At 38.0% G+C, this 16,218-nt stretch overlaps 1 protein-coding gene across 6 annotated transcripts in view; it reads left to right on the plus strand.

Moving 5' to 3' along the window:
* The first annotated feature begins 1,455 nt into the window (after positions 1-1,455).
* LOC109092377 (trinucleotide repeat-containing gene 6C protein-like) overlaps positions 1,456-16,218 on the plus strand; it is a 48,557-nt gene continuing 33,794 nt past the window's right edge. For 2 of the 6 annotated variants that reach the window (XM_042757467.1, XM_042757470.1), the window contains exons 1-2: positions 1,460-2,275; positions 14,175-14,266. In XM_042757467.1, the coding sequence (XP_042613401.1) occupies positions 14,213-14,266 (54 nt within the window). In that variant the 5' untranslated portion in view covers positions 1,460-2,275; positions 14,175-14,212. Of the gene's footprint in view, positions 2,276-14,174; positions 14,271-16,218 lie in introns of those variants that run through there. The other 4 variants (XM_042757469.1, XM_042757468.1, XM_042757471.1 and 1 more) reach the window with 4 other exon arrangements.

Below are 16,218 nucleotides of genomic sequence, written 5' to 3' on the forward strand. Positions count from 1 at the left end.
ATATTAGTTTGTTTCTCTCTTATTCCGAGGTCACCGTAGCCACCAGATCCAGTCTGTATCCAAGTCAGAGGGTCACTGCAGTCACCCAGATCAAGTACGTATACTGAGATGATGTTGGATCAGCACCTAGAAAGGACCTCTACAGCCCTGAAAGACAGCGGAGACCAGGACAACTAGAGCCCCAGAGACAGATCCCCTGTTAAGACCTTGTCTCAGACGACCACCGGGACAAGACCAGAAGGAAACAGATGATTCTTCTGCACAATCTGACTTTGCTGCAGCCTGGAATTGAACTGCTGGTTTCGTCTGGTCAGAGGAGAACTGACCCCCCGACTGAGCCTGGTTTCTCCCAAGGTTTTTCCTCCATTCTGTCACTTCATTTACAGCGATATCGTTGACTTAATTGCAAATTATTGCACAGATACGATTTAAACTGAACTGAGCTGCATGATGACATCACTGAATTCAATGATGAACTGCCTTTAACTGTCATTTTGCATTATTGACACACTGTTTTCCTAATTAATGTTGTTCAGTTGCTTTGACGCAATCTTTTTTGTTTAAAGCGCTATATAAATAAAGGTGACTTGACCTGACTACATTATTTTATTAATTTTTTTTATTTTGATGTGTATTTCTATTTTTTCTGCTCTTTTAAATTATTTTTAATTTATAAATTCATTTAAAACAACAACAACAACAACAAAACGAGTAATAAAATGTACAATAAAGTACAATCAAATCCTTATATTATAATCACATTGCACTTGAATAAAGTTAAAGGTGCAATATGCCGATTGTCCTGCAGGTGACCCACTGATCTATATATTATATATTATATATTATAGATCAGTGAGGTGAACGCATAAATCGACGCACTTAGGGCTTTACGATTATTCCAGAAAACTCGTAGATCTACGATGATTTTCAAGTGCTACTTAAGTTACGATGCTTTGGGATACAGATCGTAATATTAAGATCAGTCGTACGATCGTTTTTACGAACCTTTTAGGCTTACGAAGCTTTTAGGAAACACAGTTTTATGAGGCATTATACTGTTTGTTTGTTTTTTAGATATGTCAATGTATTTTATAGTGTTTTCTACATCTATCATTTCTATCTATCGTTCCTGACCCTTTTTCATATTCTAAATATATTTTGCAAAATATTGCAAAATAAAAAAGTGGGGACCCCCATAAGACTTGATTCAATTCGAGCACTGGTACGCTAACATTAATACTATTAATATTAATTAATATTATTAATGCTAAAAGCCAAAAAAAAATCCATTTTGATTTGATAGGGACTTTAAAGTCGACTAGTCTGGGCCCCTAGTGTGAAATGAAAACACCGGGTTTTTAAATTGTTTGTTTCTGTACAGAGCATGCAAGGTCAGTTGAACACCCATATTTCAGCCCTTGTGATTTCCAACTGGACGCTTGAAACTATGGGCGGTGCTCCGATGTAAAATCAGTCTGCTTGCTTGGTTGGTTAAACGTCATATGGAAATTATTTTAGCGGCTAAGCCCCTCCCACCATACTTGAGGCGCTCGTCTGCTGTGTTGATACCGAACAAAATGGCTGCAGAGGCTTTATCCTGACCCGACACTCTCGGTGCTTTTCCGGACACTCCGCACTTATTCCTGGATATTTTCACCGTCGTTTAAAAAAAAAATCTCTGGATTCTCCACACAACTGCAGCCAGGCTGCTCGCCACATCGCTCGCTATCTTTATTTTTGCACTTTAATGAAGCAGCTTGCATCGCATAATCTCATGTCAGTCTACCAGACAGTAGGAGCTTTAAACTGCCCTCTTCTTCGTTTTGCACCGTAGACGAGATGCTATTTCTGATGATCAATTTATGCTACTGTACTTGACAAACTGCATCTCTGTTTTTCATGTATTCTATTCTGTCTTTTCGAGGGTATTTCGTAGCGTATATGTCATGGAAATGCCATCTGCTGTTTTTCCAGCATGCAAGCATCTAATCTCCATCAGAACTCAAAGCTCTGAGTTTGCATATAAATTTCACGTCAGTCCTTTTCTCTTTGCATATTGAATTTTGTTTATTTTCGTTCTGCTGCCTTTTTGGGACACTTTCGGAGGTTCAGCTAATTATATAGTACATTGTTAATTACTTGGGTCTGTCTGTTTTTACGGGTACTTTTTTTCCGCAAAAAAGGCCTTATTACCGCTGTACAAGCAACACTTTCTTCTTCTTCTTTTTTTTTTTTTAAACCGAAAGCTGCCAAAGCTCGACTTGTGAACAAAAAGGTAAGTTGAGATATTGGTTTTATCTCAAAACCTCGGCTGTTGACTCTTTAACATCTATGACTGTAACCAATGTCTAGGTAGGCAGCTCACTAGGTTAAAAAAAGAAAGAAAAAAAAAAACTTCTGATTATCTCTAAAATTATCTTCAATTTAAATCTAATCCGTTGGAGATATTTATGTGCTGTTGCGCAAGGGTTAAAAATCTGGGGTGTTACCTGAAAGCTTGTAGGTTAATTTAGCGACGAGATTGACCATAAACACCCTTAACCAGTTTACTTGAGGTAAACTGAGCCTGTAATGCGTTTACTGTTAGTTGCTTTGCTAGTATCAAATAAATGATTACTTTGATAAAAGTGTTTTAGATTTAGTTGTGTAATCTGTATTTAGAGCCTTATTACACAGAAATAAGTTTTTTTTTTTTTCTTTTCTATGTTTGAGGTGGTACAAAATGAAGGGCTTGACATTCGCTATTACACTTCTGTCTCTCAAAATAATAGAAGGTTCAGCTAATTCTAATCTTGGTACAACTAATATTACATGCTTCTGATCCTATTAAATGTTATATTTAAAGGGGTCATATGATGTGATTTCAATTTTTTTTCTCTTTGGAGTGTTACAACTCTTGGTGAATAAAGAAGATCTGTGAATTTGCAAAGACTAAAGTCTCAAATCCAAAGAGATATTCTTTATAAAAGTTGAGACTCATCCACACCCCCTGAAACGGCTCGTTCTAACACGCCCCCACATATATATGTCAGTATGTGGGAAGATTTGTATAACACCACCCAGATGTTCACACAAAGAAAGAAGGCGTACCTTTTATTCTCGTTGTAGTATTGTTGTTGCCGCCGCCATGTTGTATAGACGCTGTGTGTTTCATTGTGAAAGCGAAACTACTTTGTTTGGCCTTCCAAAAGAGGTTTGATATCTGCTCCGTCATGCCTGGAGCTGATCCGTGCTGGTTGCTGAGGAAATACATCAACTTTGCACTGTGGATCGGCAAATCGGCTTTCACCGTGGATGAAGGGGCGTCCAGCCCGGGGTCGTAACATGTGTTTGCTGCAAGACCGAGGTGCGCTCCTTCGTATAATCCACCTGCCTCACCGTTCTCAAGCCACCTGCCTCTGCTCACTCAAGCCGGCCGCGGCTCACTCTAGGCCTCCGGCCTCTGCTCACTAAAGGCCGCGGTGTGTGAGGCTGTTTTGTTGAGAAAGTGAAACTACTTTGTTTTTGCCTTCCAAGAGAAAACATGACTAGAAATCATGTTTATATCATGTTATAATGGGTTTTATGTTTTTGTCTCGTTGCTCCGGCCAGGCAAGGCATCACAATATGTTAAAAGTAGTAACATTTCCGTCTCACGCTTGAGGCATTCAGCCAATCACAACGCACTGGATAGCTGGCCAATCATAGCACACCTCGCTTTTCATGAGCCTTGTGAAAATTGATGTGTTTCAGAAGGCGGGGCATAGAGGAGCAACAATAATGTACAGTATGTGGAAAATAATGTGTTTTTTTTTTTTTTTTTTTTTTACCTTAAACCGCATAAACACATTTCATTACACCAAATACACAAAATAATGTTCTTTTTAGCAGCATCATATGACCCCTTTAAAACCTTCCAATTAACAGATTGATCACTGTTGCCAAGTTCTTTCATGCTGAAAGGGATCTATTCATCATATTTAAAGGAGTCATATGAGGTTGCTAAAAATAACATTATTTTGTGTATTTGGTGTAATGCAATGTGTTTATGCGGTTTAAGGTTAAATAACACATTATTTTCCACATAATGTACATTATTGTTGCTCCTCTATGCCCCGCCTTTCTGAAACATGTCGATTTTTACAAAGCTCATCGTTCTGAAAAGCAAAGTGTGAGTTGACTGGCCAGCTATCCAGTGCATTATGATTGGCTGAATACCTCCTGCGTGTGATGGAAATGTTATGCCCCTTACCATACTGTGATTCTGTCTCCTGGCATGAGGCATTTGTTGCATCCAGTGGGGACATAATTGCTGATTATAATGACTTATACTGTCTTTTTACGTGTTGTGTAAACATAAAACCATGTCTGCATTTGTGATCGGAGAAATGACAAGCAACAAGCGCTAATGTTACTCTACACTGCTCAAAACTCGCGTTTGAATCATCAGTGGCAAATTCTTTAAATATGTAAACGTACATACAGGCTGTGAGTCAGAAACGCCAGACTGTCCTTGCAAAGTTGGAATTGCTCCCCTTTATAGAAACAGCCTTTGTGCCACAGAAGCATTGTAGTCTACTGGTTCAGGAATCAGTCCTCGTCCTCCGTAAAAAACGCTACACACATCTGAAAATTTTGGGTTGAACTGTTCTGGAACAGTGTTGTAAATACAACTTAACCACTGATTTCAAATTGTGTCCTCTTTTGGAAGGCTAAACAAAGTAGTTTCGCTTTCACAACGAAACACATAGCGTCTCCACAACATAGCGGCAACAGCTAGAATAAAAGTTACGCCTTCTTTCTTTGTGTGAACATTTGGGCAGTGTTATGCAAATATTCCCACATCTGGCGTAGACGTGGGGGCGTGTTAGAATGAGCCGTTTTAGGAGAGTGTGGTTGACTCTTAACTTTTATAAAGAATATCTCTTTGGGTTTGAGAATTTAGTCTTTGCAACTTTACAGATCTTCTTCATGCACCAAGAGCTTGTAACAATCCAAAGCGAAAGGAAAATTTGAAATTGTATCATATGACCCCTTTAATTTCTGTTGGTTCTGTGATCTCCAGAAAAACACACAGAGGACAGCCTATACGTTCAGTGTACAGACATATATTATACAGGAAAGAGAGAAAGAGACTGAAAAGTTTCTGCTTTGTTGACTCTAAGAATGCTTTTTTATGTTAGTTTCTTAGATCTAGCCAAGATTCAATAGACGTTAGCTGTTTATAGTCACATACTCAGGGTCATTTGCTTCACCTTGTGAAAAAATTACATTCAGTATTATTTGCTAAATACTTCAGAGCAGTTAGAATATTTGCTTTCTCTTCATGAAAAAATTATATATATATATATATATATATATATATATATATATATATATATTATAATTTTTTTTAATAACCATCTTTGCTCTCTGAAAACGAAAGGAATTTGTATGTGTCATCCTTCCCTCTATTATTCTAGTACTTTTTGTTCATGTTGTTGTGTTCTTTTGTAGCTTTGCTTATTGTCTTGTGCGCTTAGTTGAGAGCCATCATTTTATTCTTCCATCTATTTTTCTTTCTTGAAAATCACCTCACACTTGGCTGATGCCAGTGATAAAATGAATAGGGCAATTCACTTATAATTCATAACCTGTCTGCCCTTTGAGTGTGTGCTGCTCAACCTTAATTATAAATCACACCATAACGAGGAGCTCCTTTGCTCCAATACACCCAGATTCAGCTCTTCCCCCTTTCGTCTGGGTCTAAGAAACCACCACTGCAGGGGATTGGGGTCAAATCTTAGAGGCGTGAGAAGCCAGTGTTCAGCTTGTCAAAAAGGGCAAGCAATACAGATGAGCGATCTCACTCTGGGCTGTAAGGGTGCAGACCGCAGAGCTTGTAAAATCAGAAAGAGACAGGGAATTCCTTGTATTTCATGAGATTCTCTGTGTACGTTGTGGCTTTCTATTTGGTGTCAGCCCCACTTTATAGCTGGACATAATTTAATATTGGCTTCTGTGGTGGGTGCACACTGCCTCTGTCTTGCTCTATAAAATTAGAGCACGTTGTTCTTGTCTGCACATATTTCAAAGGCTGGCTGTGGTGAACCGTCCTTTGCCGGAGTTCAGGTTGCATTTCTATAACAGTAGAATTTGCCTGATTTTCGTTCTTTCCTGTGCATTGAATTTTTTATTATTTAATTATTATTATTATTATTTTAAAGGAGGTATTTTTCTTCAGGCAATTGTGTACTATCTAACCACATTTCTGTAATGTCTTGAATAAAATATCTCAAGAGGTGCTGACCTGGCATCAAAACCCCTGTCTGGTAATTAGATATGTAGTCTACCTGAAATGTTTTTAAGTTACATTTTTTAAGATAGTTTTAATAGGAAATTCCTCCCTGATGTCAAATTTAAAGAGGGAAAATTTATGAGACCTTTCCACCCATATTTCTCTCATAACCTCATCATCACACTATAGTCCAGTTCAGTTTAACATTTTACCCTCTGATGTAAGAGGCTGAAATCCTCTTGTACACGTGAAAGGAGAATGGTGAGCCACGCAGCAGGACAGGATGGGGTACGGGTTAGGGAAAGAAATGGAGAAGAAAGCATTTGTGAGTGTTGGCTGGTGTCCCAGAAAATGTCTCTGCTGTGTTGCAGGGTCCTTCCCCCATTCTTATGATAGCATTTTGCTATAGACTCTAGGTAAAATAAAGCTTTGTGTCTTTGAGATTTTAAGGTTGTGGATGGTTCTTGTTTGTGGATTATTGGATTATTGAATTTCAGATTATAAATTGTTTAACCCTTGTTCTGTTTCCCTATTAATAGGTCAGAAAACATAAATCTTAAACAACACATTTAATGACTTCTGCTAATTTATATAACATATAATATTTAAAAAAATAGATTATGTTTGTGATCTCAGAGCCTAGGTAAAACAACATGAATAAATGCACCAAGCAACACTAACAATGAAAGCAGAGTGTCAGAAGAACACAAATATTAATATTTTATAGTTTCTTATTTGTGGTTTCTAAGTATAGTTATAGGACAGTTTTGTAAAAACAAAAAGAAAATCCTGCTTAGTTGTGCCAATAGCACAGATTATATTAGTGCAGTAGTTCCAATATTTTATTCTACAAAAATATTTACATAAAAATAAAAGACTGTTGTAAAATAATTGTTTTGACGCAAAACATTACTGGTTGTTTTATAATTTTCAACATATTCTGATTAGAACTATAATAGAATTTCTAGCCAGCTGTTTTACTTCATCTCGCAGCCAAAAAAAAACCAAAACAAAAAAAAAACCAAGGGATAGAATACATGTATTTGATTAATGAATGTCAGTGACAACACAGAATTGGCCTATTAGGGCAAGTGACAGTTTTGTTAATTGCCAGCCAGCTATCACTATTGAGCCCTAATGTATGTAAATAATGGGAATTTGTTGTTTTGAGAAACCACAAAGAGAATGTACCTCTAAAATCACCATCATAAATGATGGCTTTAACACTCCAAGAAGGTTGTAGTTCAAGATGGAGTATAAATCTTATTCATTCGGTTTCAGTTGTTTTCTGTTTTGCTAGTTAACATAATTTTCAAGAATTTAAGCTGATTTCTGGATACAGCAGTTGTATTGTCATTGATTCAGTACTGCTTGAACTCTCAGGTGTACTATTAAAAATGAGTGTGTGGTTTTCCTTTCTCTATTTATAATTACTTGTTTGCCTTTATTGTGCATTGTACCCCTGACAGGTTGTCAGAAGCGGTTGTCTGTTCTTCTGTGTGTGGCCTCTGCGCTAGCTGTCAGTATAACCTTCAGGATGAAAGGAAAAACCATTCGGGAATGATACTGACTCCATCTCCTGGAGCTGTGTGTTTTTGTATAGTCTCTTATCCGATTTCACTTCGATAAATTTAATCAGAATAGAGCTGACATTGATGTTTTGACAGCTTAGACAAAGCTATTGTTCCTCTGTAGGACAATCCTGGCTTGTTTAGCCTCGAATTCCGCTGTATGCCTGACTTTTTAAGCATCACATGGTAAGTCTGGAAGACAACTTAAGGCTCTTCGCTAACTTTAAAGGTGTGGTATTCGCTGATTGGTCTCCATCTGGTTGCGAGTTAAGAATAGTTTACTCAAAATTTTAACTATTGTACTAATTTACTTGCCTTCATGTTATTCTAAGCTTTTGTGAAACACAACAAGAGAAGTTTAGCAGAATGTTGACACTGCTCTTTACTAAGAGTGCTAATTAAAGTGAATGCCTCAAAAATACTAAAGCACCATATATTCCAAGTCTATTGAAGCTGAACAATAGCTTTTTTTGTGGAAAATAGAATCATTGACAATTTAAATTGTTATTCACCAATAGTAAATGTGGTCTGTGAATAGCTGTGACCAAGGCAGAGACGGCCTTATGATGAGGAGATACCAGCCTCTGTGTGGCTCGATCATTGGAGAAAGCATAACGGTCAACTTGGATTGCGTGTGCTGTGATAGTCAATCACATTATATCCTTGAAGTAATTTAATTGCTGTCAGACTTGTACGACAGTCAATCACTTTTTGGCAATACAATAGAAATGGATAAGTAGTGCCTTAAACAGAATGTCACAGAATTGTTCTTTTTTTTTTTTTTGTAAACTCCAAAAATAGATAAATCTATATATAGGCTCTCGATGAATTAAACTAATTTAAGTTCCAATCTATGTTTTTATACAATTAACTAACTTGTAAAAGTAGTCTTAGCAGTTTATGCAACAAGTCACACATCATTAATTCACTGAGTTGAAGTCAAGTTTCAAATCAGTTCATTTGGAGTCAGGTTGTAACAACCCAGCTTTCTAAATCTATCAGGTTGTGTCCACTCCCCCCAGTTCCACATATCCTTAGCACTCAGTAATTTTAGCACATAGGAAGTGCTAAGCTGCTCTTTAGTTGTAGTTTGAGAAGGCCTCTTGATGATCCAGTCAGTGCAGTGAACTGCCGAGGGGAGTTGCAGGTTGCTATTACTTGATGGCAGGAAGGCCAAAGGTTAACGCTTTTTCCCCTCCCCTCCGCTGTTGCCTGCCAGAAGTCCTTGTGAGCATACAAGCCTCTGCTCACAGCCTCCACAAGTCTGGATATTAGCCAAGACAGCCCACTCCAAAACACACTACCTTTCAGTGTGTTTTTTTGTATACCTCCCCTATCCTGCCCTGCGGGTCCTGCCATAACCACATCCATCACACCTCTGCATCTTAGGCGTGGCTTGACCTAAGCTTGATCATGCAGTTTGAGACTTTTCATTTGTTAAAATGAATCTCACACTTTTAGTTTTTATTTTGCCTTTAAGGCTTTTAAATTTTAATATAACTTTCTCATCCTCTTTCATTCTTTTTGAGCATTTAGAAAGTCTCACTGTTTTCATTAACTAGAGCTCAGTGTGCTCTTCAGGTCTCTTGCACAGAGAAAGTGATATATTTATCCTGAAACTTGGGTCACTACTGAAATGTGGATTCTGGTGATCTTTGTTAATTGTAAACAAATAACATTGACTGTGATGCTTATTCCTAGAGTAGAGATTGGTGCTAACAATGCCAGGATTCATAGGTTCGATTCACAGGGAATGCATGAACCGGCAAATTGTATACCTTCAATGGAATTGCCGGTACAGTTAATTGTACGAGCGGTACAGTTCAGTACAGTACAGTATGCAATATTTTACGTTTCCATTGTCAGAAGTTGTGAATGGTACCAAAATAGCGAATTGGACCGTACCACTTTTTTGGGACCCTTCAGTATGGGTAGCTAGCACAGTAGTCCGATACCAAAAGGGTGGAGCTAGACTCACTACAGACTGTTGATTAGTTGACAGAGAATCGTCACTTGCGTGTGCTACAGCCTTTTTTTAATGTCAGCATGCAGCAGTGAACCATGGTCGACCCAGGAGGTGCAGACCTTCCTGGGTATCATCGGTGAAGAACGTCTGCGAAGAGAACTCGATGGCATGGTGAGAAACTAAAAGGTTTTCCAGAATGTTTCTGAGAGGATGGCTGCAGATGGGTTCCAGCGGACATCTAAGCATTGCAGAATTAAACAGAGCAACTACCAGAAGGTGAAAGACCACAAACCGAAAGGTGTAAACCAAAAGAAGTGGAAGTGGTTCGATATGATGGACGCCATTTATGGACACAGACTGGCGAGTTTGGCAAGAGGAGCTGGCATCGATATGGCCACCTCTCTGCTGGAGTAAATGAAGTCTGCTGGTAAGTTCTTATAGTTGTGTAACAAAGTATTAAAAGATCACGGAAAAGCTCACTTTCAATGTACAACTTTATAGGAAGCCTGTTGTTTGTTTGTTGTTTGCTAGCCAGTGCGGTATCACCCAGTTATTTTCAAGCTAGCAGTGTTGGATAGAATACAGATACCACATTGAAATATTACTTCAGTAAAAGTACTCATTTTAAATATTTGCTTGAGTAAAAGTACATAAGTACTTCATTTTTATGTACTTAAATACTAAAACCAAAAGTACTGATTAATGAACCTCAATTTATATTTTTTTTAATGGAATTTTCTATCCATCCTACTGTTCAAGGTAGCTATTAAGGAGAGACAGGTGTAATGATAGAGCTTAAGAGAAAGAGCTCCATCTAAAATTAAGAAATGGAAAGAGATGTGAGAATGTGTGCACATTTATTGGGCTTAAACAGCTCACCACTTTACAGCAATGTAGTGGAGAAAAAAAGTTCAATATTATGCTTTGAAATGTAGTGAAGTAAAAGTTTCTTATAAAAAAAAATACTCTAAGTACAGATACTTGAAAAATTTACTAATACTTTGTTACTGTCCACCACTATAATTAGCTACCCGTTCAGTCCTAGTACTTTGTATGTTTTGTATGTTATCTCGAACCGTACTGTTGCAGTTTGATTGATTAATGTGACTTGTGACATTTTTCAGTTGAGGATCGCCGTGACCCTGTGCCACCATCCAGCCACTAATGCTTTGCCCACAACACAGGACTTTACACTTGTTTGACACGTTTTCACTTTTTGTTCACACAAAACTGTTGTTGCACAGCACTTTGTATTTTAAGCATTTGTTTGACTGTTTTCAAATTAAAGTAATTTTTCCATTACCTCATGTGTCATGTCATGTGTTCAATGACTGTCTCACAGGCTTCCTCCCATACCCCTTCTATAAATTGATGTAATTCGCTTAATGTTCCTGCCATCAGATGTTGACAATGCCAGAGTGTATGGACCTTTTGTTTGCTACCTTGATAAAATCACCATTTGGGAGATTATGCCTTACCTTTAACATACAATATTTGTTAATGTGTTACTTTACATTTACAATAGCTGATCTTCAAAAATTTTACGCTGTAATCTTATGTGATTTTTAAACAAGTGATGGCAAAATCTGAATTTCTTTCTACATTTTATTGCAGACTAGTCCTCACTTTTACAAAATATGAAGAGGCAGTGTAAAAGTAAATATGATTTATGTGTCCATTACAATATCAGTCAAAACAGGTAAACAAAACATAACCTAGCATTTACACAGGATTTTTTTGCTACAACTGCAAAGACCAAAATATTTAACTGTTCAAATAACTCATCAGACCCACACGTACATCCCCGCCCCTCCTCTGTACCCTGTACCACTGCTACCACCACAGGCTCTGCTACAGCAGGTGTGTCCCATTCATGTTGGTAATCCTCTCCATGACTTTCATAAAGATTGTGCAAAGCACAAGTCAACACGATGGATTTCACCAGTTCTGTGTCGCTATCATTCCTCTTCATAAGGCACTGCAACCTCTTTTAGCTTTGTACTCAAAAGCATTCTACTACCTCCTGAGACCTGCACATTGTTTAGGTCTGTTGTTCTGCTTTCAGCTGGCCATTGTCAGGTAATGGTTTTAGGAGCCAATTCTGGAAAGGATAGGCTGAGTCTCCCAGCACATAATAGCCAGCATTCACCCCGCTGGTTTTCCTGTTGCAAGCTGGATAAAGTCTTCCACGCTCAACTAACTCCTACAAAGTTGGACTGTCTCAGATCTCGAGCATCATGCAAACTCCCAGCCATTCCTGCAAAACAATCCTTTTCCTTCTATAAGTCCTTGCAGGATGATGGAATGCAAGCCTTTTCTGTTGAAGTATTCACAGTGGTACTCCTTTGGGGCTAAAATGGGTATGTGTGACCCATCAATGGCACCAACACACTGGAAGCCCCCATCCTTTCTTAAAGTTGGTCGCCATTTCTTTAAGCTTCTGCTGGTCAGGAAAACATGTCTGTTCTGGAACTAACAACATACAGGCAGCATTGCAGAATTTCTGCACACACTGCCACACTGTTGTTTTGATGACACCAAAAAGATGGCCAATACTTCTGTAGTCACTGTTGGTTGCCAGCTTTCATAGTGCAATAGCAACTATTTTCTTCAGGGGAACATGATCAAGTTATGAGTGACCTCATAAGCATTATTTAAAGAAAAAAAAATATATATATATATAAATATATATATATATATATATATATATATATATATATAACAAAGCAGCACAAACAAAAAAGAAATTGTCAAACCTCATAAATCAAGCACAAATGATTGAGACTATTTTGGCAACGTTTTGCATTGGGCGGGTGGCCAGCTTCATGGAGGTCCTGAACCACACAAGTAAATCAACTAAAGAATGCCTGAAAAAAAAAGAAAAGAAAGGAAAATATGTGTTTCCCTGACCTTAACCCAATGCAGATGCTGTGGCAAAAACTAGAGACGGCTGTACTAACATGACCTCTCAGATATATTGATCAACAGATTTGTGTGGAGGAATGGTCCAATATTAATCAAAAGTCATGTAAGCAACTACAAAAAATATTACTACAGACTTCTAAACCTCAAAAATATTTTTTATTAATAAATTTTCACAATTGCCAAAATTTTAGTCTGAACACATCCCTCACAATGTATTTTTACATTTATTTGAGAGGTTGAGCAAGGAAAACCTGGAATATATTATAATCTGTGCCATTGAAAACAAATGGATGAGAATCAAAGAACACATTATGTATACATAAGTCCTAATGGGACTGAATCAGCTCGAGTGTCTGGAGCAGATGGTTATATTTTATAAACAGCTGAACTGGTAGGCTTTGGAAAATTTCAGCACACAAAGGGTGTAGGATATTTATAAAGCCGTTCACTGTCCCCCTCTACAAAATGCGCATGTAATTTCAACATGATCCTCTGCAGCTTCCTGTCATCTTGCTCTGGAACTCTGTCAAGAGTCAATGTGGACGGCAATCGCTCAAACACCTGTGTTCTGATTGGACAGCAAAAGTGGGGATAAGTTTACTAGCCAATGGGAGGGGTTTTAGCCAGAGGGTAAATCAGGACAGCTGATTGGCAACTCTAAGCATTTGTCCAGTCATACCATGGCTCTCTGCCAGTGTGTTGTTTCTAAGTGCAATGCACTGTTGTCACTTGCAGTTTTACTGTTTGACAGCTTTTCTTTTACAAACTGGCAACACAGCAGGACACCTTCCCCATTATTTTTGGTGACTTGTGTTTTTTGGTATTTTTGGTGACTGACTTGTGACTTTTATGTTTGCATTGTCAGTGGAATGAGATATTGTTGTGTGTTGTTGGGTGGGAAATGCATTTGGATTTGGGGTGTGATATATTGTGCACAGTTACATTTGGAAAGATGAGGATCATCTGTCTACTTGGCTTGGTCATGCTGCTTAAACCGTGCATGAGTGAGATGAGTGAAGTCAAAATACCCACTGGTGACAAAATGTGGATGGGACCCCCATTAGCAGGATCAGTTTGTCAAATCAATGCACGGTCAGAGTTTTACCAAGGGCTTTAGGATGACTTTGTATGGGATTTGGCTCACTGTTGAACTTAACTGGACTTACCTTAGAAACTGGTGCCCTCAAAGTGGCCTCAGGTTTGGACTCAGAAAACATTACCAGTCTCCAGATACATTAAATAAAGGCTTGATTAATCCTTCACCCTCCTCCCACTTCATAATTTAAATGAGTGAGTGATAAAGTTGGATTTGGAAACTATTTGTATCTATCTGTTCTTTCATTGTCCAAATTTTGCAGATACTATTGTCCACAAGTCTTTTATTTCATTTTAAGTTCTTGTGTGGTCTCTTTCATCCTGACAGTTACTAACGATTCACCCTTTGTCTGTCTTCTAGCTAAGAGAAGGTGAACATCACAAGGAGAGAACCATTTGATGGAAGACAAGAAAAAGCAAGAAGAGACAAACAAGGATACTGCACAGAAACCGGTCGGTGTGTTTTAATTTGTTGTTTTTTTGTTTGTTTGTTTGTTTTTTTGATGTAAAGAAAGAAAGGGGGTTAAAAAAAAGAAAAAAGGGGGGGGGGGGCAGTGCTGGGGGAGTGGGGGCTTGGGTGCAGTCTGGACCGAGAAGACATATTATTCTATTTAAGATAAGGCCAGTAACTGATGGATGACTGATATTAAAATTATCTACTATTTTACTTAAAATAAAACTGTAAAAATCATAATATGCAATATTATATAATATATATTATATATAAATAAATAATATAATATTAGATGACAAAAATACTGTTAGGGTGAGCACGCACAGTTAAGTATCCAGTATTGACTGATATTGATACATTTTAGAAAATCGCTGAAATTAACTGATATGCTACAGATATACTGTGCAACCCTATCGAGTTTATTTTAATATCAGGTACAACAGATTATACTTTTGCTTTAACAGTTTTCATCTGTCAAGCTTCTTTCCTATCAAGAATTTGTAATTAGTGTTTGAATCAGTGGTAAGATCTTTAGGCATTCAACAAATGCACAGTGAGTACTTAAATCAGAACCTTTCAGTTGGGTGTTCTGAAGTTCTTCTGAAGCACTTAAAAGGGCAGAAGAAAAGAACAGTCTTTGTAACAGTTCTGGAATAGCACCAGGGAATGTAAACTTGCACACTGGCCTTGCTCCCTTCTCTTACTCCTCTTCCCCCTAGCCTCCTCTCTCACAGAGGGCCATTTGTAGTCTATTTCCACTCGATTAGCAGGCCACTGTTTGTGGCAATGCGATTCACTCCAGGCCCCTGCTGGGCCTCTTGTCGAGATTACGAGGCAGGGTGTGTTTTAACACTTGAAGTTGAGTTTTGTTTTTTTTTGGTTAGTGCTTGTTGAGTCATGCTGTTCTTTTGGGCTGGGTACAATTTTGAACCTAAAAAACGAGAGCAAAACTTACTCAAAGAGGTGCAATCTCAGAATGTTTGATTACTTGTATTTTATCAAGGTTATGAGGTGTTATGTCTCACCAAGCTCAAAAAAACGCAAAACTAATGGTGTGTTTTCACCGTAGACTGTATAAAAACATGGACATAGTGTCCGTGACGTCACCCATAGACTCCTGAAGAGCGATTTTGAAGCTCAAAGTGTGCAGGGCGGGCCGTCGCCATCTTGGCAGCGCGTCACCGTGCAAGTCTCCCAGATAATCGAAAATGGGCAAAAATGTGGGAGCTGGTTGCTGAAGCCACGCCCACCTAGCTCGACGGCAGTGTCAGCAGCGGCAATCCACCTGTCACTCAAGTGGCCACGCCCTTAATTATGCAGAACTTTAAGGCTTATTATAATTTAAACGGATGAGTTATAGAAAAATTCACCCCCCTCACAGTTGTCATGAAGGGCAAAATTAGCTATAAAGACCAAAATCATTTTTTGAACCAGGTTGTAAACATGTTTTTTTCTGCTGTTAAGTTGGGCATTTTAACATGGGAGTCTATGGGATTGACTCCCTTTTGCAGCCAGTCGATGAATTGCAGTTTTAGTCACTTCCTTGTTGGCTTCATGAGAGAGAGCGGGAGGTTGCCACTGGGTTTTCACACTAAAAAATATGATGTCTTTACCGATTTTGATACCACACCAATGTGTGCTCTTGAACATATTATTTAAAATGCTACATAAAAATATATCTTAAATTTAAATGTAAAAAAAAAATGACATGTCAAGTATTTCTTTAGTAAAAAAAAAAAAAAATCAGTACATCAAATAATTTTAACATCATTCCAATTAATGACTAGTGTTGGAAATCGAGAAACAGTTCTTATTCAGAACAAAAAATAAATAAAAATTGCACCACCTGTCAGTCAGAGAGCACTTGGGTACCAAACCGAGTCTGTGCTCATTAATACTGATACTGGTATGGTAGTGTTACTTTTTTATTTTAATGTTGGTATTGATTTTA

Source organism: Cyprinus carpio, chromosome A6, assembly GCF_018340385.1.
Source record: "Cyprinus carpio isolate SPL01 chromosome A6, ASM1834038v1, whole genome shotgun sequence".
Lineage (NCBI taxonomy): Eukaryota > Metazoa > Chordata > Actinopteri > Cypriniformes > Cyprinidae > Cyprinus > Cyprinus carpio.